Raw genomic sequence first — 22026 nt, forward strand, 5'->3', positions numbered from 1 at the left:
ATCCCACAGAAGTCTGCCAATCACCTGCACTACTGCATGGCCACTTAGTTCAAATGGCTCAGTTCTCTGAGTGTTCACATAGCCCATCAGTCAAGGTCTGCGGTAAACAAGAGCTAAGGTGACATAACTTTCCAGCATCCTTTGGAGTTATTTCATATAAAGTCACTGAAATAGGTAGGTCATGAATATTTCAGTATCCATGGAAACATTCATGTAAGCTTTTTCCTCGTATCCAATGTATCAGAGGATAAGACTTATGACGTCTCATGCCAGTTTCTGTGTCTCTCGGGCTAATCATAATTCTAAAGTGTTTGCCAGCTAAATGGAACAGGTACTCTTATTGCCATCGTGACTCACTGCCAGCTGAAGCGCGGAGCAGGCCTTACCCTAATTCTAATTCACCACCAGCTTGTGAACGAGGCAGCACCATCTCCAGTGTGCACATGGGCACCTCGCTCCAGGAAGGGTAAGTGACCGGCCCATGATTCCATTCCAAGCAGGCGAAGGAGCTGGACCATGAGGGCAAACCTGAGCCTTGAAGTGCCATTGTCTTTCCTGTTCCTGTGGGATATGAGCGTCTTTTCCATGCAGAACCTAATGATTACTAAAGCTCACATGAGCCTCAGCATGGCCCTGTATCCCACTCCATTTTCCTCGGAATTCTCCCTCCCACTTTATGACATGACTTTTTAATATCTTCTCTGTCCTTAAGTCTTCCACAGCCTTGTTTCATAGTTCACTAGAAAACAGAAGCCGACAGAAGAAACACATCCCCAGGTTCCCAGCACCTCATGTATAAAACACGGGGGCACCTGTCCCCTGTGTCCTCCCCCTTTTGTCATAGGAATATCCCCATGGAAGTCCAACTCTCTGTTTGGCTCGGGATTCCATCCTCTCTGCTTTATTCTCTAACCCTTCTTTCTTCTCCAGTATCAATACCTGAGCATTCCTTCCAGTAGCCAAACATGACTCCAGTCCCTCCTGTTTCAAAAACCTCCCTCTGACCCTCAAATCACCCTTTAGCTATTAACTCATTTCTGTGCTCCCATCATCAGAAGAAACTTCTTTTAACAGTTGTCTACTCGACGCCTTCTCCTATCCAATGCAATATAGCTTCTGTAGCTCTTATCTCCCGAAGTGTGCTCCTGTCGAGTTCCCTGGTGGCCTGTGTGTTGCCAAGTCCAGTGGCCCCCTCTCTAGTCTCATGTCACTTGATCTCTTACCAGCAGTCTGCACACCTGATAACTTGCCCATGGAGAAGCATTCTGGGGGAGAACACTCTACTTCCAGAGACTCGAGTGAAGGGTCAGCAGAACGTGTAGGAGGTGCAGAACTTTGCCTTAGCTGGGTGCCAGTGAAGTCACCTGAGGTGCATGTGTGCTGTGAGGAGAGAAGGGGCCGGGGGCTAAGCCTCAGGGGACCAGCAGAAGCAGAAGGGCCACAACGAAGACAGAAAGGGCAGGACCCAGGCAGGAGAGGCCGAGGTCGGAAGCCAGAGGGGGAAAGATGTCAACAGAACCAAAGACCACGGAAGACCAGGCAGACCAGGACCGGAAAGAGCACGTTGTGTCTGGCAATGAGGAGTTCATGGGTCACCGTTTATGGGTGATTTCAGGATGATGACAGAGGCTGACTGTGCTGTGCTGAAGGACAAGGCAGCAGCCATAGGCCTAAGTGGGCAGTGTCTAGAGCAGAAAGACAAGAGAGAGAGGGTTTTGGAAAAAACCTCAGGCTACACTGAGCTTGCTCAGCAGTGTTGCGAAGGCTTACCTAATGTCACACCAATGTGCTAGAACTAAAAACAGAATCAACTTCTTCTGTCTCCCAGATGAACTGAAATCATATATGTGTACGTGCTTTAAAACTATAAAATGCAGTAAGAACTTAATATGGCATTCTTCTTTCATTGTATCATAATTACTACCAGAAAGTCAATGGACTGCACTTTTTAAATAAGTAACAAACCCTTCCTCTCTCACCCCTGCAGAAGACCCTCATTGTTATTCATTCAGCAGTTCTTAAATGACCGGGAATATCTTTTGCTCACTCCTTTGGAGAGAGTGAGGGGTTTCTGGAGGAGTGTTTCCAGCCTGAATACTCCTGTCCACTTGCTCCAGGCTAGCAGAGAACTGGGTAGGTGATACCATCGTACAGGCCTGATGGATACCAGTGTTCAGCTTCACCTTTACAGGGTTACTCATTTCTAATACGAAGAATGGGTAGCAGAACTCCTGTCAAATAGGCTTCACACTTTAAGATCTCCTTCAGCACTTTAGAAGGACAAACCTAGTTCTTCCTGCCGGGCATTGAAACAGATTTTGGCTTATAAACTAAGATGCTCCATGATGCTTTGGATATGAATCCTAATTATCTTCGCCTAAGAGACGGTAAAAGTACGACAATCTGAAATCTAATTCTTTGGACTCAAGGGGCAGAAATCAATGACCTGATATTCAGAAGTTTATATGAATTATCCATTTCATTTTTCTCTCTTCTTAATATGCCTCTGTAATTCATAAGTAGAATCACAAGGGATCTTGTTTCCCAATATTGTTTTGAGAACTTACACTCTCAAATGAACAGATAGTTTTTAGCGTCTGCGATGCACATCGTACAGACTAGCCTAGGTAACCTGAGATGAAGCTGGGGAGACACATACAATGACCTGTATGGTGCTGTTTCCTGTGCCTTTCTAGCCTGAGCTTTCTTCTGGATAAAAATGTGTAATCTTTCATAATGACAATTTATGAACCACAGAAAATATTATACTGAAAGAGAAAGATGGTATCTTCCGTGAACACTGTTCCTATTTGATGTGGTATCTACTGTATATATGAGATGACTCCTGCTTGGAAGGTCTCATAGTCGGAGGACAAACCCAACTTGGAGGTTTGTCTGTACTTTCAGAGCCCTGGATGTCGAGGGAAGCTTTCCTTAGTCTGGAGCCTCATCTCTGCATGAGGCAAGTTGTCTCCTCTCTCACCTCTCCTCTTGGTACTCCTCTGAACCATCATCCGTCCATGGACAGAGAATGCTCATGCTACTGATATTTGTGCAGGACCCAGATCTTTCTCAGTTCACCCTAATATGTTTCCCCAGTAACCCTTATGGAAAAATTTCCCTGTGGACTCACATTGACCTGGGTTTGCATATTGAGTGCTTTGGACCAGCTGTTTAGTCTCTCCATAACTAAGTTTTGCCCCTTGTGAAACTGAAATGATACTATGTACTTTGTGACATTTGTGGGAGAGATAAAGATAATGCATGTAAAAAGTATATAACAAGTTCTTGGCAACCGATAGTTATATTATTACATTGGTTATAATTTTTTCTGTTCTTTACAACATGACTTATCTAATCATCTATTGCCTTGGGGCACGTCTATCAGATAGTTATCAACTGTGAGGATGGCAAACAAATATTTCTTGTAAATGTGATTTACTAAGGTGCCAGTTGAGGCTGCAAAATACGATGGAAAGAGTTTAAAGCCAGAAAGTTCTTGGTCCTGGTTTTGCAGGTTCTCATATTAACCAGCAGTGTGATCTGTGTATGATTACCCATACATGAAAAACTATAAGCTATTTTATCACTGATTAAAGAGTAACATGAGATTCTTCAGACATTTACAATCTCATGTAAACTTCAAGTAGACAGAGTTTAATTCAGTGAAGCAACTATTTATTGAGTGACCATTATGGCCTGTGCTTGGCAATGTGAGGGATAATAAACAAAGGATGTGCACACACATGTTTACTGAGGACTGTTATGACTGAACTGTGTCACTCCCAAACTCATACGTTGAAGTTCTAATCACCGGACCTCCCAGTGTTGCCTTATTTGGATACAGGTTCTTTACAGAAATGCTCAAGTTTAAGTGAAGGCCTTAGAGTGGAACTTTAATAGAATATGATGGGTGTCTTTGTAAGAAGAGATTTGGGTGTAGTCACACCCAGAGGGAGGACCTTGTGACACACAGGAGAAGATGACCATCTGCAAGCCTGTAGACTCAGAACAGAGCCCCCTCTCACAGCCCTCAGAGGAGCTGCCCCTGCTGGCACTTGATCTCAGACACACAACCTCCAGAATGAGACGAGCGTCTGCCAAGTAAATCCCCCAGGTTGAAGTACTGCGTTATGGCAGCCCTAGCAAACTGACACAAGAACCTACTACGTGCTGGTAGCCGGAAAACTGCCACTGAACATGGCATGGCGCTTCCTCTCAGGGGAAGAGTTTGGTAGAGAAGCAGGGGGTCCAGCCGTGGGGAGGTCTGCTCCAAGAGTGGGCTGCGCAGGGTTCCCTGGGAGGCCAGCAAAGGGCAGTTGATCAGTGCTAAGACTCCGCTCAGGGTCCCCAGCGGGGACCTCCAGGCCTGGCTCCCGAGGCCAGATCACCTAGGTGGAGAACGGGTGCGAGAGGGAGTGCTGGGGCAGAGAACCGCGTGTGGCGAGGCGCTGTGCACAGAGGCGCGGCTGCGTGGCAGGAGGGGCCCGCGGCCGGGCTGCAAGGACATCGCCCAGCGTGGCCAGGGCTCCGGGGGGCGAGGGTGCCATGGGAGAGGTGAGCTGGGTCTCGTCATAGGGAAGGCGGCCCCGAGCAGGGGCAGGGACCAGGACCTTGCGGAGTGGGCCTGGTCCATGAGACGACTGGGAGGCTGCGTCAGGAGCAGGGAAACCGCGCAAAGAGAAAGTGCGCACTGGTTAGGCGGGGGCTCCGGCCTGGCGAAAGCAGACGCGGCCCTCAGCCCCTGGAGAAGTAGCGGAGCAGGTGGAAAGGCCAGCGGAAGTAAGATAAAGAAGGGCCCGAAGCGACGCACTGGGAGTGCTCCGAGGGCGGAGCGGGAGCTGCCTGGTACCTGCCCTACAGCAGTGGTTCAAGTGAAGGAAGGAGTGAGGCGTTGTGGCTTCACTAAACTGAACAGGGGCTTTCGGTCAGAGAAGTTTCGTGGCGAATCTCACCTCCGCTGGCAATGTTTCTATCCTTGTGGAGGCTCATTCTCCTCATACATAAACATGAAGATGCTAATACTGATAGATTTGTCAAGAGAATCACATGGATACTTTATATGCAACTGTAGAGAGCTAAAACATTCCATTCAAACAGTGTTTATTGAGAAGCTGCTACTAAATGCCAGGTACCATGTCAGGCTTTAGAAACACAAAGATAACCGAGACCCAATCTCTGCCTCTAAGGAACTCATCTTTGGGGGCCAGGGGAAGCAGGGAACGAATAAATAATTGCAAGGCAGCACAAGAAGGACCAGTACAGGCTAAGCACAGGGTGCCTTGGGTGCAGAGAATGGGCTGGTGGTGCCAGTCAGAAGGCAGGGTGGGGTCAGGGAATCCTTCCTGGAGGAAATGATGCTGAAGCTGATTCATGAGCCATGATACACAATTAGGTGAAGGAGGAAGAAAAAGGAATTCCACACAGAGGGAACGACAGGCTTGCTCTGCAGCTGTGTTGTTCTAGTTCCTGTGCCTGTGCCCGTTCCCTTGCCGAAAATGCACTCCAGTCTGCTTGGTTAAAGCAAAAACACCCTCCCAGCTCTCGTCGGAGAGACCCTGAGGCTGGGTCTTGCTCTGCACGTGCTCAGTTAGTGGCTGGCTCTCCTTGAACTGAGCCGGCCAACAGGAACCCTCTGCGGGGCACAGGCCTGACTCCTGGCTCCCCTTCTCTTGCCCTCTTGCTTTTCTTCGGAGCCTTCCTCCTGACTTGCTTTGGTCTTCCTCCTGCTATACACGGGCTGTACCTGGAGATACAGAAGAGCCCAGCATATTTCTAACCCTTGAAGGGCTCAGAATCAAGAGCAGTGTCAGCCGCCAGGGGCCCACTGACTGATCCGTTTTCTTCACTGCTTCGTTTTCGAAGTGAAGTTTTCCTGGAACGGACCCACGCCCACTCGCCTGAGCATTGTCCACGGTCCCTTTTGTGTACAACAGCAGAGTCATGGCGTTGCAATAGTGACCACGTGGCTTGCACAGGCTAACACACGAGCAGCTGGCCCTTTATAGGGCACGTCTGCCGTCCCTCTTCTGGCGTTTCTACGTGACAGAGGTGGGAGGCTGGATGAGTGGGTAGGTGACGTGGCCTAGTGAGATGAGGTCTTAAAAAGGGAACTGCAGAGGGACAGTTCCTGACCCAGACTTGAAAGGCCAGAAAAGACCTGAGCGCTAAAAGCAAAAGTGGCAAGTAGGCTAAGAGTTAAAGGATAAAAAGCAGTGAAGAGAGAAAGGAAGACTGTTCTTGGCAGTGAGGGCGGCGTGTGCAGACGCCAGGCTAAGAAGGAGGAACGTGCGTGAGTTACCCCGCAGAGAGAGGACGTGGGGAAAGTAGGGTGGAAAGTGTGTCAGGCCAGGTCATAGGGTTCCTGAGCATGAAAGCCACACGAAGGGTCTGGCATTATTTTATCACCGCCCACAGGTAGTGAGGAACCTTTGAGGCTTTCAGCAGAGCAGCGCTCCAGCAGATGTGTGTCTCCGGAAGCTCGCTCTGGCTGCAGTCATAGTCAGCACTTGTTGGGCCTTTATTCTCAGACCAGCCTGTGTGTGCATGTGAACAGCTTCGTGAGTGGCTGGACGGCACCGGAAGCCAGGAGGTAGAAGGAGGTGACACAGTGGATAGACACAGGGTCTCCCCAAGGGATGGGAGGGCAGAGCGCCCACCACAGGAGGGCCGGAGGAGGGTCAGAAGGACAGAGTGGCTGGCAAAGGGAGTGTCATATCATGGAACCCGGACGGAGAGTAAAAAACGAGGAGTAGAGCGTGAAAATCAGATCCCGTAGGGAGGGCAAAGATAAACGAGGTGAGAAAAAGGAGGGGGTGTGGATTTGGTAAGAAGCCGATCAGAGCTGACTGCAAAGAGAACAATTTTAGCAGAAAAGTTGGAAACAAGCAGCACTGTGGTGTTGAGGAGGTGACTGGTCGTGAGGAAAAGAAGGTCCCTGCCACCGGACATGTGTTTGAGCGATCTGTTCTTTTAAAGAAGAAAAGGATATGACTGTGGCTGGTTTTCTTAAAATTAGTCTGTAACGCAGCAGTTTTAGTAAGTTTTCTGATTCATGAGGTGAATTCCTCACCCTCAAATATCTGGACATTTGAAGCAATACTGAAGAACAAATTATGCAAATATGCCACATGACTCAATTAAAGTCCTATTCATGTGAACACTAGTTAGTATTGGGAGTTATATTATGCACTGCATTATTCGAAAATGGGACAGCATATCTTCACGCTTAAAATTTTAATCAGCGTAACTTCCAGAAGGAAGAAGGGGCTCTTTTCTATCACCAGAGCAGAACCGTGGCTGTGTTTTCTGAACGCGATTCTTCCAGGATGGTCTTCCTGCACAAGCCCTCATCTCCAACTTTCTGCTGCATGGTCAACATCCTTCCAAGGCCAACAGGACACACAAGAACAATTACTGGCTCTGCCAGTATCCATATTGCACCCTGCTTCTTTAAAGAGCTCAAAATACTAAATAATAACCCCAAAGAACATTTCTCTTAGATCCCTCATTAGATGATTTTACAGACGAGTAAGCTGAATCAGAGAGAACCGAGACAGTGGAAAGGCGAAGCCTTCTGCCTTAGTTCTCTCACATACACTGTGAGGCGGCTGCCCCTTGGATTTGTAATTAAGCTATTTGTCTGGACAAAGAAAAACTCCCTCTTGGCTTTGACTATTAGATACCAGCAGATTTTTAAATGCCCGCAGTTGAAAGGATTATAACTTTTTTTTTTTGGGAAAAGTGGGTTTGTAACTACTGGCCTAAATGAGTTTAGAAATTATAGCTGTACTTTCAATATAAGGCCGCCCACTCAACTCTGAGCCTAGTCTGTTTCAGAAACAGGAAGGCGTAGGGAGTGTGACAGGTATTTTTCTCTTGTACCTTTAAATCTCAGTAAGTTCATAAAATTTTCCTAAACAATATTGGAACAAGAAATAGTCATGGAGATGATTAGTCTCACCCTTTAGGGGTGAATTTATTTTTCTACTTCACCAGTCTAACGTCTTACTTGGATCACGATATGCTGCTAAGATACTTAAAAGGTCATTTGATCAGGTCAACTGCAAAAGATGCTCTCTTTGCAGAAAAGTTAGGTAAAAGTGGAAAGGAGATGTAAGTCCATGAGCATGTAAAATGCACCACAGTGATGGGGAAAAAGTTTCAATTAAATACGTATGAGCTCTGTCCTGCTCAACAGCATTATACAAATGAATGACCCCAAAAGCTCTGTGGTTCTGCTTCAGTGCCTAACAGGCACACTCACTTTGCCCTTCAGCAAGTCCTTCACGAATGCTATCCACACAAGTGTACAAAATACCAATTCTGTGGAGCTATCAGCATTATTTCTAGTCCTTACTCTGAAGGCTGCATTTGAAACATTTTAATAATGGTCAAAGCACGGGAGGTCAACCTAGATGGCAATTGCTAGAAACTCAGGAGATGCTTAAAAAAATGAATTGGTAATAATTTCATTCTTTCCCCTTTTTTTATTAGAGTTGACAAATATAACTGCCAGCAAGTTATCGTGGTGAGGCTATGAGTCAGTCCTCCTCCAAGTAATATCAGCTTCTTCATACAGTCTTCAGACTATCAGTCTGCCAGGCTTTGACGTCAGCAGTATCTTTATCTTCATGCTATGATAGATTTCACCTCTTCCATTATCAACTGTAATTTGTTGCTGGGAAAACAATTCCTAGTAAGTGCATATGCTGAATGGTGGTGATCATACGGAAAGAAGAGGGGCAAGATCCCTGTGCTACAGTGGTGTGCACGTGCGTGTGTGCCCACGTGTGCCAGAAGAAACATGTGCACGATGCGTATGCAAATAGCGTAGCGGGTCTTAGGTCTTAGGGCAATACCGCTCTTTACTTGAGGGTGAGAGTTATGTCTCACTCCCTGCTACATCCCAGGTACTTCACTGTGTCCCTGGCCCACAGGATGTGTTTCAAGTGTTTGATGCATGAGTGAAGGACACGAATGCACAACGCTCCCATTGGCAAACAAGGCTGCCTGTTTAAAAATGAGCCCGGAGGCCCACCCTCAGCCACTGGCGGTGCCTTCGGTTTTCACAGGCTGATTTCTCTGTACACAGCACTATGCTAGAAGTTATGCGAAGGCAAGGAAACTGAAGACACAGAACAAGGGCTTGAGAAGCTTCCGGTCTCGTTGAGGGGACAAGTTATACACACGTGGAAACTTCTGATTCTGGAGAGAGAACAATGGCTTGCCCAGTGTCATCTTTCATATCGAACGTAGCCACTGCATGAGCTCAGAGGAGAGAGACTGTGATGGAGTGGAGTCGTTCAGGAAAGCTACATAAACCAGGCAGGAATTGAGTCATACCCCTGAGGATAAATGACAGAGGGGAAGGAAAGGGAACAGCCGTCCAAGAGGAGTGGCGGGGAGCACAGATGAGCAAAGACAAGAAGAGATCGTTTGAGACTTCAAATTCAGGAAGCAGTCATGGGACTTGGAAAAAGAAATATGACGGCAGAGACAAACAAAACAAGAAATAAGCCTGTGCATTTTGTATAGTAATCACTTCACACCCAAACTCCTTGGTGGAAAAAAAAAAGTAATGCTGAAGTTCAGACACATTCTACGTGTTGCAGACTCAGGGGAGGTGAATGAGATGCTGGAGGACAGAGAGGCCCTCCCAGAGGCTGGAGGGCAGGAATGGGGTGATGACGCGTGACTTCAGGGGGTGGACTGCTTAGGGGGACCTGGGCCAGCCTTCAGACAGAGGAGTCTGTTGGGAAGGAGTTTTTGTTTTGAAATCTCAACACAGGTGTGACCTTCTAAAGTCTTGGGTGACCTGATGTACTTTTGTAGCTATTGTTTACTGCACCGATTTCTACTTATTTTATATTTTTAAGGATACAGTAGGGTCCAAATTGTGTGCACAGCTGTTCTTTAAACCAAGATGAAATACGTAAAGAAAAAGTTTGGATTCTGACTTTAAGATAGGAGGGAAAAGATCATACATCTATAAAATCAAAGATAAGTATGAAGAGCTTGAAGGAGAAGCAATAATTGACAGATATTTAAAAACAAATAAGGCCCCGTCTTTTCTAAGCATGTCTAGAAATTGATGTAAATGGTCTAATTAAAGTTAATCATAGCCATGGTGCTAAATCATCCATATATATTGTGTTTATGTGTGAAAGTATATATGTAGAGCAGATTTAGCAAAAAAAAAAAAAAAATTTCAATTAATACCTCACTTTGAAATTACTTATATGGACCCTTTAAACTCACATTCCCTAAAGGATTATTGATTGAATAAAAATTAGCTCCTGAGAATGTTTCCTCAATCAAATATATGTATACATTCTGTACAGTATACATATGTACTGTTCTGCTTCGATCATCATTAATTATATCCTTTTGATGTCTACTATCTTGTTCTCAAAAGCTAATAGGACCTGCACACTTCACAGTTAATAGGAGTGTGGTGCTTGTTGCTTAGGCAACAGAATGAATAAATGCAGGTCAGAATGTGCTTCAAGAAAAACAAAAGCTAGAATATGATACTGAGAGGAGACCAAGCAGGTCTAACAGATTTTTTGCCACATTAATAAAATATGTTTCTTAAAGTGAGTCAATAGTACTTTAACTGAGCTCATAATTAAATAAATTAGATTACATAGATCAACTCACAATTTTACAAAGGTAGAAATTCATCTCTTATGATACCAGTAGCAAATAAGTGATGTATAACAGCGTGCAAAGCTCTAATTGATATTTTATAATTTGCTTCATTTTCATAATTAATTAACTCCTCAAAGTGATAATTTAAAGTTTTTTAAAAAAGTAATTGCCTCATAGAGCATTTGGCCCATCTGAATAATAATATCTTATTTTCTAGAAAATAAATATAATACTTGGAATTAGACAAGTGAAGACAATAATCTATGATTAGACCTCAGTTTTGTCACTCATGTACAGGGTTTTTGCCTTTCAGATACATTTTGTAGTGCTTATACATGATTCATTCATGAATATTTTTACGATATCTCCCCAAATGCTTATTTGAAACTTGTTTGTTTAACTTTTCAGTTCGAGGCTTTCAAAAAGATCTCATATTGCTCATAAGTGTTTTAACACTTGCAGGAAAATTAAGCTGAATTAAAGTCTTTCAGAGTAACCAAACGACCCGGGGACTCCAAAGATCTAACTTCTCATGGGACCAGGATAAATTTGGACAAGGGTTTGGGGGGGGGGATAAGAAAGCCTGATTTCAAATAGAGATAAGGAGAATGAATAATGACATTGAAATGTGCAGGAAGCATAAATAATGATGAAGACTTTCATTCTGTATGATTGTTCCTCTAATTCTTAGTGCTGTCTGTTTAGTGTACTGTCTCTCCTCAATTTGCTCAGTGTTCTAAGCAATTGAAGAGCATTCACTTTTTTCTATTATTTCAATACCCACAATATCTTGTCTACCAATCAATGACAGTGCTTGATAAAAATTAGAAGAATAGCAGTAGCTGCATATCTTATCATAAAAAACAAAACAATAAAACGCTCATTATGGGCCGTATGCATACAATTACTTAAAGCTCTCATGTCTTACTATGTTTGTCTTTTCTATTTTTTAAAGCTCATGGGCATATATACTTTTGGAGAAGGAACAGAAGTTTAACAGTTTTAAAAATCTTCAAATCTATGATAGTCAAGTCAAGCTCAGAGAAAAAAATAATCGAAAACAGACATACAGAGAGAGACCTGACTAGCTCTCAGTATTTTGTGATCAGTTCTGGAATCAGGAAGCTGCAGGTGTCAGCCCTGGCATTTTCCTGAGGAATGGCTATTACTTATTTCTATAAGCCATCTGTGTGCTGCATGCCCTGTTATGTAGGTCTTTCTAAATTTAGGAATTGGTGAGATGTTGGTGGGACCTTAAAGACAAGGAAAGATAACTGAGCTGTGACGTAGCTTAACAAGAGGAACCGATGGGCACGGAGGAGGCATGGAAATGATGAGAAAGCTGGATTGTGGGTCTGCACCCCCCCATCTGCCTTCCTCACCTACATACATCACAGGGAAGTTTGCACATGCCAGGGTCAGACTGCATGTAGACCAGATTTAGAAGTACATGAATGCATTTTGTTTAAACCTCTTCTTCTAAATATTGGCAGCTCATTGACCGAAGTGTTTGTTTTCCACCTACAGCAAGAGACAATTCACTGTGCTTCAATCAGCATGTCTAAGTAAGTGAATGCTCTCCATAATTGACCATCTGAAGCTGGTTGCTAACGAACTGAAGGTTGTCCACACGATTTAAAATGCTTATTGAACTGCTGTCAGGAAAAAGATGATTTTCATACCATAAATATAACAAACTGTCTAATTAACCACTAAACACTGATATTCCAGTGAAATAATATGTTTTAGGAATCAAGAATGCACTGAAGAGTGATAGGGTCTGACTGGGTATTCTAAGATTACATATTAACAAGAAATCAGAAGGAATGACAGGGAGAATGTCAATGTGAATCTCCTCTCACTGCCTATAAATAGGACTCTCACCGGTTCATTCCCATAACACATATGTACACGGACATATATCAAGCTATGTTTCGGCAAGTGTCTAAATGCACGCAGCAAGTTCAGTCCTAAGGGCATCCGATCATCCGATGCAGTCGCATACAAAAAACCCACCGGTGCTGGTGCAAATCAGGCTGTCTCCGAGCCTCATAAGACACATAGAAAGCAAAGACAGACAAAAGGCAGCCCCGTGGATACAGAGAGCGTCTTACCATGAACTGCACATTGTCAAATCCATTAGCCATCAGGTGGTTCTCGTACTGAGGTAGCCCAATGCTTTCCAACCATTGTCCCACTGTTTGGACGGGGCATCTGGGTCCTGTAAGAGGATGAAGAGGGAAGCGTTTAAGCAGGGAGTAGCCATCCACGGGGTAGTAGCGGTAGTCCTGGGCTGAGAGGTGGCATTGCCACATCATGCTCCTGGGAAAGTTGCTATCAAAGGAGCCCGCCAGCTTGACAGATTAGGTTCTCGGCGCGCGAGAGAGCGAAGTCAGAAGTCAAACATAGTTTGCCAGGCAGGCTGCGGAGTGCGACTTGATCCTAGCTCCACATTTCTGACACACTAATCTTTACTACCGACCAGTGCGTCACGCAGCCCCCAGAACCAGGCAGAAGGAGAAGGCATCGCAAGCTGTCAGCCTGGGCTGGGCTGCGTCCTGTGCGGCTGCTGGAGTACTCCACAATGAGCAGCCAGGATCTCTTCCATAAGCACTCCCACACTCATCAGTATGCCGCTCCACCGCCCGGCTCCCCCTCGCTCGCTCCCCTTCATTACCCAGCCCGGCTACACCTCGCTTTTGCAATAATAGCCATCAGATAAGGCAGATTTTTTTTGTCTGCAAGCTGTAAGCCTGCTGCTGCGGCTCCCTCCCACACACCCATCCAAGCGTCAATCTTGAATGATGGGAGCAGTCAAAACAAATGCAGAAAATAGCAAGACGCAAAGGCAGACCGAGTGCTCAGATCCGAATTGAGTCTTCGTCCTGGTTCCCGTTCCAGAGCCCTTTGTTGTGGGATTTTGGCGTCTCGGAAGACACCGGGGAAGGGGAAGCTTGAACCGTCGCTTGCCACAGAGCTCACGACAGGCTTCCTTCTCCTTTTCGAAAAAGCAGCACAGAGAAGTGTTCCTGATCTAAAGCGTTAACAGTGTTCGGAGAATAACTGTGCTTTTTCTTTACCATGCTGTAGCAAAATGAACCTCTCTGACATAATTTTTTCCTTTTTGAATTACTGCAAAATACAGAAACTGCATCACGATCTTGAAGTCAGGATAATTTACTTCTTGTTTGCAGGGCTTCTCCAAAGCAAAAATAGTATTAGGCATAAGAAATCCTTCCCCCCTCTGAGATTTATAACACAATCTACCAGAATTTACCACTCTAAATTAACTACACAGGTAGCATTAACCGGGCAGGATTTTTTTTTTTTTAAATAAAGAAGAGCCCTAACCAAAAATAATTCAAGAATAACAGATATAAATGTGTGAGTTTTACTGAATGGCAGACAGAGTAATTTGCTTAATAATTGGGAGAAGCCAGAGATTAATAATAGAACCCACAGGACTAGCTCATCAGAAAAAAATAGACTCGAGATAGGGAGAGAACTAGCAAAAAGTTTAGTCTAATCTCCCTCCTAATGTAGGACTCCATTGCTACTACGTTCCTGGAAGAATATCGTCTAACTTTTGCTTGAATACTGCCCGTAACAGAGCTCTTACTACTTCTCAAGAAGCCTCCGGGTATTAGAGAGATATTTCCCTTCCTACACTGGCTCGAGCTCTGCTTTGGGAGTTGCACAGATTGGGAACAGTGCCTCTTTCGCAGAAAGTGCTCTGAAAAGTAAAGGTAATTAGATAATTTTCTCATCCCCCCAGAGCAGTGCCTGGCACACAGGAAGTGCCCAGTACATATCTACTGAATGAATAAAATCCCATTCCTCCCCCAATCTCATCTTCCTCTGTTTCCTTTTTCTTTTTAAGGGCATTGTCAACCTCCCCAGCACGCAGACATTAAACCTCAAAACATCTTGTACCTCTCTCACTGCTGACATTAGTCCCCAAGAGTCATTGTCCATTGTCACAGTGTCATTCATTCCCTTGACTCCATTTCCTGTTTTATGTTTACGAAATTGCCATCTACTTTGATTTTGTTCTCTTGGTTCAGGCCCACCTAATCCAATGCAACAACGACTCCTTCCTGCCATTAAATAACCTAAGACACAGTTTTGGTTACTACTTACTCCATTTCAAAACCCTTCTGTGGTTTTCTGCCGTCTTCAAAATAAATTGCCAACACTCTGATGACATTCTGGGGTCTTCATGATCGACTGCTAATAATCTAACTCTATGTGCCTTCCCCAGTGTTTCATCCAGGCAGGATTACTCGTTGGCTGTAAGGCCGCCACTGATGTGCTTTGGTTGGCTTCACGTTGGCCCACATTTCTACCCATGGGTTAGCTTTGGATCAGATGCTAGTTCCTTCATGAAACCTGGTCTAATCCTCCGAGTGTAATAAATCTCTTTCTTCTGTATCTTAAATGACGTTTTCGGACCCTCTACTGCAACAAATATTTTCTGCCTTGCATTTGAGTTGTTTGTATACAACATGCACTTTTTTGAACGCAGGGAATGTGCCTCGCTGATATCGCACATAGTAAAGATTCAGCATGCACCCACTAAACAAAATAATACAACTGCACCAGCCAAAGTACAGACAGATCCTTCTATTTTCAGATTTAAATATTTCATCTTTTTACCTCATCCCACGTCTCTGAATTCTTTCTTAAAAATAAGATAGCTTTGTTCTTAAACAGAATTTTTAGGCCTGGCTTTGTGTTCTTCAGCCTCATTCTCCTTTTGACCAAGTTTCCCTGGGAAACTTGATGATCTTTTCTCACTGACTGGTTCCACACCTTTAAAAGAGATCAAAGAGTTTGAAGCAGTTTATGAATCAATTTTAATAGATTCTAGTTGCTCAACACTACCTATAGGAGAAGCTGAAGACAAGATGCTATTTGTCCCCGGCCAGCTCTAACACTGCTACAAGGTGGAATTAAAGGTGAGTCTCAATTGTAACTTCTCTTGGGATCACATCCACAATCCCAGTCATATAAAATTCCGAGTCGTTGCATAAGCTACACCAAAATCCAGCAAACACGACAAATAATGTTTTGGCTTGGCAAGGCATAGGTTAGCTCCTCCAATCCTGTTTCATCTCTTATTTTATTTTATTTTATTTTATTTTATTTTATTTTTTGAGTTGGAGTCTCACTCTGTCGCCCAGACTGGAGTGCAGTAGCCGCTCCTGACCACCGCAGCCTCGACCTGCTGGGCTCCAGCGATCCTTCTAAGTAGCTGGAACTACAGGTGCGCGCTACCATGTCTGGCTAATTTTTTGATTTATTGTAGAGATGAGGTCTTGCTGCCCAGGTGGGTCCCGAACCCGCGGGCTCAGTCAATCCACTCACCTCAGCCTCCCAAAGGCGTGGGATTACAGGCTGAGCCACCGAGCCCGGCTGATTCCCATTTCTTAATAGAAAGAGAGGAAGAAGGAACGTGGAAGAAGGAGGGGAGAAAAAGAGAGCATGTGTGGGGATTATGTCAAGGTTCAGACTGCTACGTAATTCATCTAAGAGAACACTGGTTATTAACCACTTACTTACATTTATATCTTTATATGGACTGTCTGAATTTTATTCTTTTAGCTATTCAATCCTTTAACTTAATAATTCCCAAATGTTAGCAGAATGTCATCACTGGGAGAGGGTGGGGTAGGGGGAGGTGGTAAGAGAGAGAGAAAGGAAGAGAAAAGGGACCCTGAGTCATGTTGCTTGTTTGTGGTTCTGTGAAAGTATTTTCTCATAAGCCAGACCTCTAGAAGAACCCTGGTTCAAGTCTGAAGATCACTCTTTTACAGTGTTCAAGTATACTTCTCACTTAAAGTACTTTTCTCTCCCCAAAAGTGAGAGGGGAGGAGAGAAGAAGGGGATAATGGGCTGCAGGGTGATCTGTCCTGGGGCCTGTCGTGTGGATCATTATTCTCATGTACTATAAGGAAGTGGAAGTGCAGGATATGTGAGGCAACCTTTGGCACAGTTCTTTAAAAAAGTAATTCTAGGGGTTCTACAGCCACAGTGGCAGTGAGGAGCCCCACAAATCCACCAGCAGCCAGAAAAGCACAACTGTCAAAAACTGCACAGCGAAACACAAACAAAAGTCCCACACAGCCAAAACCCCCAAATGACCAAAAAAGTCTCTGCAAAGTGTCTTAGGAGTGTCTAATAAATAAGAAACATTCATTCAAAAAAAAATCCACTGAAACATGACGACAACAGAGAGGTTCTGGGGTACTGGAGCCATGATTTGTCCCCAGCTCACCTAATCTCCAGAAACTCCCTCTACATGGTGTGCACAAGAGGAAGCCTCCTTCTTTCCTCACGTCTCAACCAAGGGACGTGGGGTCTCATCATAAGGGCCAGGCCAGCCTTTCCAACCTCCTTGAACTCTAAGCTGCAGATGTCCGACTCCTGGTGAGTGCAGCTGAGAAGTCAGGGTCTCCCGTCATCCTCTCAGCCCCGTCACAGAGTGGAGAGTCTACCTCAGCCGCAGCAGGCCAAGAAGAGGATGGTCCCGATTGCCCTGCTTGCTGGCATTTAGGGTGGAGGTTCTGTGCCCAGAAAGGTAAGCTCAGAAGACCAGAGGCCACCATCCCTGCCCTGTTCTTGGAAGGGTGGCTCAAAGATTTTGCCCAATGGGAGAGTTGGCTCATAGGACCAGAAAGCGCTAAAGCTTCCCCCAAAGGATTGACTGCTTGAAACAGAGGCTGAGGAAGCTCAAGCCTCAAGTTGTCAAAATCAATGGAGATTTTGGTGATAAACAAAGGAAAAGGAGGCTAGTAGCTCCATTAGGGCAATGAGCGAAACAGTAGTTTTAGAGAACCAGGGAAAGAGACAGTTAAGAAGAGCCCATCTGAGGTCAAAACAAACTTGGAAGACTGGCTTCAAAACTTCCTTCTGCCCACATTTAATTGGGCCAGCCTCTGGAGCAGTTATACTTCAGGGACTGTCAAAAACAGCAGAGTGATCAGAGTGGAGCCCAGAATCTGGGTGTGATAATAGCAAATGAGGCAGATAGTGTAACATAAAGATTATGGAAAGAAACAGACAGCCCTGCTGTAACCACTGTCATCCCGATAGGTTGTGCATATGGCCAAGGCTACATACTTGGGAAGATAAATACAATGTGATCTGTCCATACAGTGGAATATTACTTGGTAATAAACATAAATGAAGTACGGATGCATGCTACAACACGCACGGACTTTGAAAACATCATGCCAAGTGGACAGAAGCTAGTCACAAAAGACTATATATTGTATGAATCTAGTTATATAAAATGTCCAAGACAGAAAAATACATAGAGACAGAAAGTAGATGAGGGGTTGCCTAGGACTGGGGATGGAAATTTGGGAGAAACTGGCGAGTGACTATTAATGGGCTTAGAGTTCTTTTTAGGGTGATACAAATGTTTTAAAATTGCGATAATAACCATGTTATCACCAACTCTGTGGATAATGTTTATTCAACTCTGTTACTAAACCCAAACAACTGAATTGTATGCTTTAAATGGGTTAATAGAATGCTGCATGTATCAGGTCTCAAGAGAGTCATAATTATCAAATAATAATGATATAAAAATAACTCTTAAAACTTCTTTAAATTTATGAGAACAACATGCACACACAATCCTATATGAATATACATTGTATTGTTTAATATATATCAATATTTTTAGTACTCTGGGTTTTGTTCTTTATTTTTCTTGGTTACCCCTTCTTCCATTTGCTTTTTACAATCTGTATCATCCCTCTTCCTTGCATTGTTATTCTTGTTAACAAAGTATATATTTACATATATTTACCCATTGTCAAATAACACACACACAGAATCAGACATGCTCAGATGTATATGTGGACATGGGGGTATTTTTGGCACTGTTTCATAAACATAGAATCATATTGCACTCAATTTCTTGAGTCTTCCTTTGTTCACTTAACTGCATCTTATAGTAATTCTATCAAGTAAACAAGTTCTAATGTATTATTTTCTATTTTAAAACTTAAGTAATATTTTAAAAATAACTCTTAAAAAATAACTACATAACATTCCACAATGTGGCTATACCATAGTTTATTCAATTCTTTGCCTGATGTCTCTAGGTCCATCTCTTTATTTTTTTAACTTTTTGAGATAATTGTCAATTTATATGAAGTTATAAGAAGAAAGGAAGAGGGAGAAGGAGAGAGAGACTGATTCTGCATAGACTTTACCCAGTTTTCCCTAGTGTTGATATCTTGTGCGACTATAGCACAGTATCACAGTATCACAATCAGGTCATTGTCACTAAAAAAAAAAAATCCTGTAGCCTCCCTCAGGGCCTCTGATCTGGGCTGCATGCTGCCGTGGGCTTCATCTTTCCAAAGGGAGGCTTGCTCCTGTCACTCAGTACCCTGCTTTGACATTTGTTCTATGACCCACAAAAAAAAAAAAAATCCACTGACTTTATTTAGATTTCACTTGTTTTACATGCACTCATTTGTGCGTGCGTGTGTGTGTGTGTGTGTATGCGTGTGTGTTTAGTGCTCTGCAATTTTATCACATATGTAGATCATGTAACCATCCTCACAGTTAAGATACAGCCAACGCCGTCACAAGAATCCCTCTGGTACCTTTTTATAGTCATACTCATCCCTCTTCCGTTCCCTAACCCCTGGCGACTACTAATTTGTTGTCCGTTTCTATTGTTTTGCCATTTCAAGAATGTTGCATGAATGGAATCATACAGTAGGTAAGCTTTGAGGATTGGCTTTTTTCATCCAGCATAATTTCTTTGCAATCCACACACATGACTCTGCTTGTTAATAGCTTATTCCTTTATCTTGCTGAGTAGTATTCCATGGGTATGGCTGTTACCACATCATTTGCTCAGTCTTTTTCAGAGTTGTTGCACCATGTCACATTCTCATTAACAATGTATGAATGGTCCAGTTTCTATGCATCTTCACTAACATTTCACTGTTTTTGTTGATCTAGTCATTCTGAGATGTATGTAGTGATATGTCACTGTAATTTTAATTTGTATTTCCCTCATGGATAATTATGCTGAACATGATTTTGTATGCTTATTTGTGTTCTGTATATCTTTTTGGCCAAATGTCTTTTCGTAGATTTTACTCACTTCCTCATTGGATTGTTTATTTTGTACTGTTGAATCTTGAGCGTTCTTTATCTATTCTAGATATGAGGCATTTTTGATTCTTAAATCAAATTTTCCTTTTATGAATTGTGTTTTGTGTGTCTATTTTAACTTAAAAAATGGTCATTAAAAATGTGTCACATGAATAGCTATAACTGTATTTGTTTTTAATCTGAAGTTTTAAAATCTATAACCTAATGGCTTGCATTTTAGTGGGCAAATACACATAAGGATAGTGACAGTCATGCTTGATTTTATTCATTAATCTTTTTTAACCTTTTATTTATTTAGCTGTTGTTTCCTCGTTTTCCTTTTCTTCACTTTTGGTGGTCTGGTGGCATTCTTATTAATTCCATTTTTCTCTTACTAACTTTGAGATTTGGCCAGATATGGTGGCTCATGCCTATAATCTCAACACTTTGAGAGGCCTAGGTGGGAGGGTCACTTGAGCCCAACAGTTTGAGACCAGCCTGGGCCACATGGCGAGACCTCATCTCAACAAACAAACAGACAGACAGACAGACAAAAATCTAGCTGGACATGGTGGTGCATGCCTGTAGTCCCATCTACTCAAGAGGCTGATGCACAAGGCTCCTCTGAGCCGATGGGGTTGTGGCTGCACTATCCCAGCCTGGACAAGAGGGTGAGACCCCAGTTAAAACAAAACAGAACAGAAAAAAAAAAAAAAAACCAACCTGAGAATCTGAGCTACTTCTCTAGTCCCTATAGGGTTACTTTGTTTTTCCTTGATCCAATGATCAGATATATACTTTTCTGAATTTGAATTACCAATTCTTTCACTCTTTAAGACACTCTATCCCTCCTACTCCAGTATGATGAAGCCTTCAGGGTGTTTTCGTTTCTTCACTCTTCCTTCCTGCAATCACACAGATCTCCAAGTGCTTTTCCTTTTCCCACTGCCCTATCCCCAGTCAGTTCTTAAGTTGCGATGAGAATCATTTGTAAGTCTTTTTTTAGTTTATTACTTGTGTTTTCTCTTAGTATCTACCTTCTATTTAAGGAGTCTGTATTTAATATTTATGTTTCATGCTCACAGTTGGTCTATACATATCACTTTGGATTTAATTATTGCAAAGGCTCATTGGTCTCCATTGTTTCATATTCTCATAACTATTCTTATCTTGAGATTTCTGATTTCATTTGTTTATAGTTTTTGTTAGAATATTTTCTCATATACTCATAAAGTATTTTGAACTGATAAATAATAAAAACACAGTATACTACAATTTGTGAGATGCAGGTAAAGTAGTACTTGCAGAGAAATTTATGACACTAAGTGCCTACATTAGATAGGCAGAGACACTCATCACTATACTAAGAAGAAAACATGCCTACATTAGAATTGAAGGGAATTTCAAATCAATAACCTCAGTACTCATGTTAAGGAATGAGAATAAGAAGAAGAAACACCCAATGTAAGCAAAAGTAAGAAAATAACGATCAGGGAGGAAATAAATGAAACAGAAAAGATGAAATCAATAGAGAAAAATCAATGAAACCAAAAGCAGTTCTTTGAGAAGATCAGCAAAATTGGTAAACCTCTATTTAGGCTGACCAAGAAAAAAAAAGGAGAATGAAGTAATCAATATCAGGAATGAGATAACACAGTTCAGTAGATTTTACAGATATAAAAAGGATAATATAGAAATGTTATGAACAACTTCAGGCTAGTAAATTCAACAACTTAGATGAAATGACAAATATACTGAAAGACACAAACTACCAAGGCTCACTCATGAAGAAGTCCATAGTTGACTAGTTGCTTATCTATTAGTAATTGCATTTATAGCTAAAGTCTTCCCCCCTACACACACAACAAACTCCAGGCCTTGATGGCTTCACTGGTAAATTAAGCTAATCACATAAGGAACAAATAAAACTAGCTCTACACAAACTCTTCCAGAAAAATGAAGAGAAAGAAAACTTGCCAACTCATTATACGAGGCCAGCATTACTCTGCTATCAAAATCAGATGAAGAAATTATGAGAAAACTATTTTTAAACCAATGTTTGTCATGAAAATAGATGTTTTTGATAAAATCCAGCACCACTCCTTGATTAAAAACCCTCACATATCTAGGCATATGGGGAACATACCTCAAAATAGTAAAAGCCATTTATGAGAAACCCACAGCCAATATACTCCTAAATGGACAAAAACTGGAACCATTTCCCCTGAAAACTGGAACAAGACAAGG

General features: G+C 42.9%; 1 protein-coding gene across 1 annotated transcript in view; it reads right to left on the reverse strand.

Annotated features, from left to right (window-relative positions):
* Positions 1-22026, reverse strand: part of LOC103258307 (ankyrin repeat and sterile alpha motif domain-containing protein 1B) — a 552345-nt gene that overhangs the window by 355785 nt on the left and 174534 nt on the right. The window contains exon 4 of the mRNA XM_008055979.2: positions 12768-12874. Coding sequence (XP_008054170.2) covers positions 12768-12874 — 107 coding nt within the window. The remainder of the gene's footprint in view (positions 1-12767; positions 12875-22026) is intronic.

Source organism: Carlito syrichta, unplaced genomic scaffold, assembly GCF_000164805.1.
Source record: "Carlito syrichta isolate Samal-C Ts95f unplaced genomic scaffold, Tarsius_syrichta-2.0.1 Scaffold302059, whole genome shotgun sequence".
Classification (NCBI taxonomy): domain Eukaryota; kingdom Metazoa; phylum Chordata; class Mammalia; order Primates; family Tarsiidae; genus Carlito; species Carlito syrichta.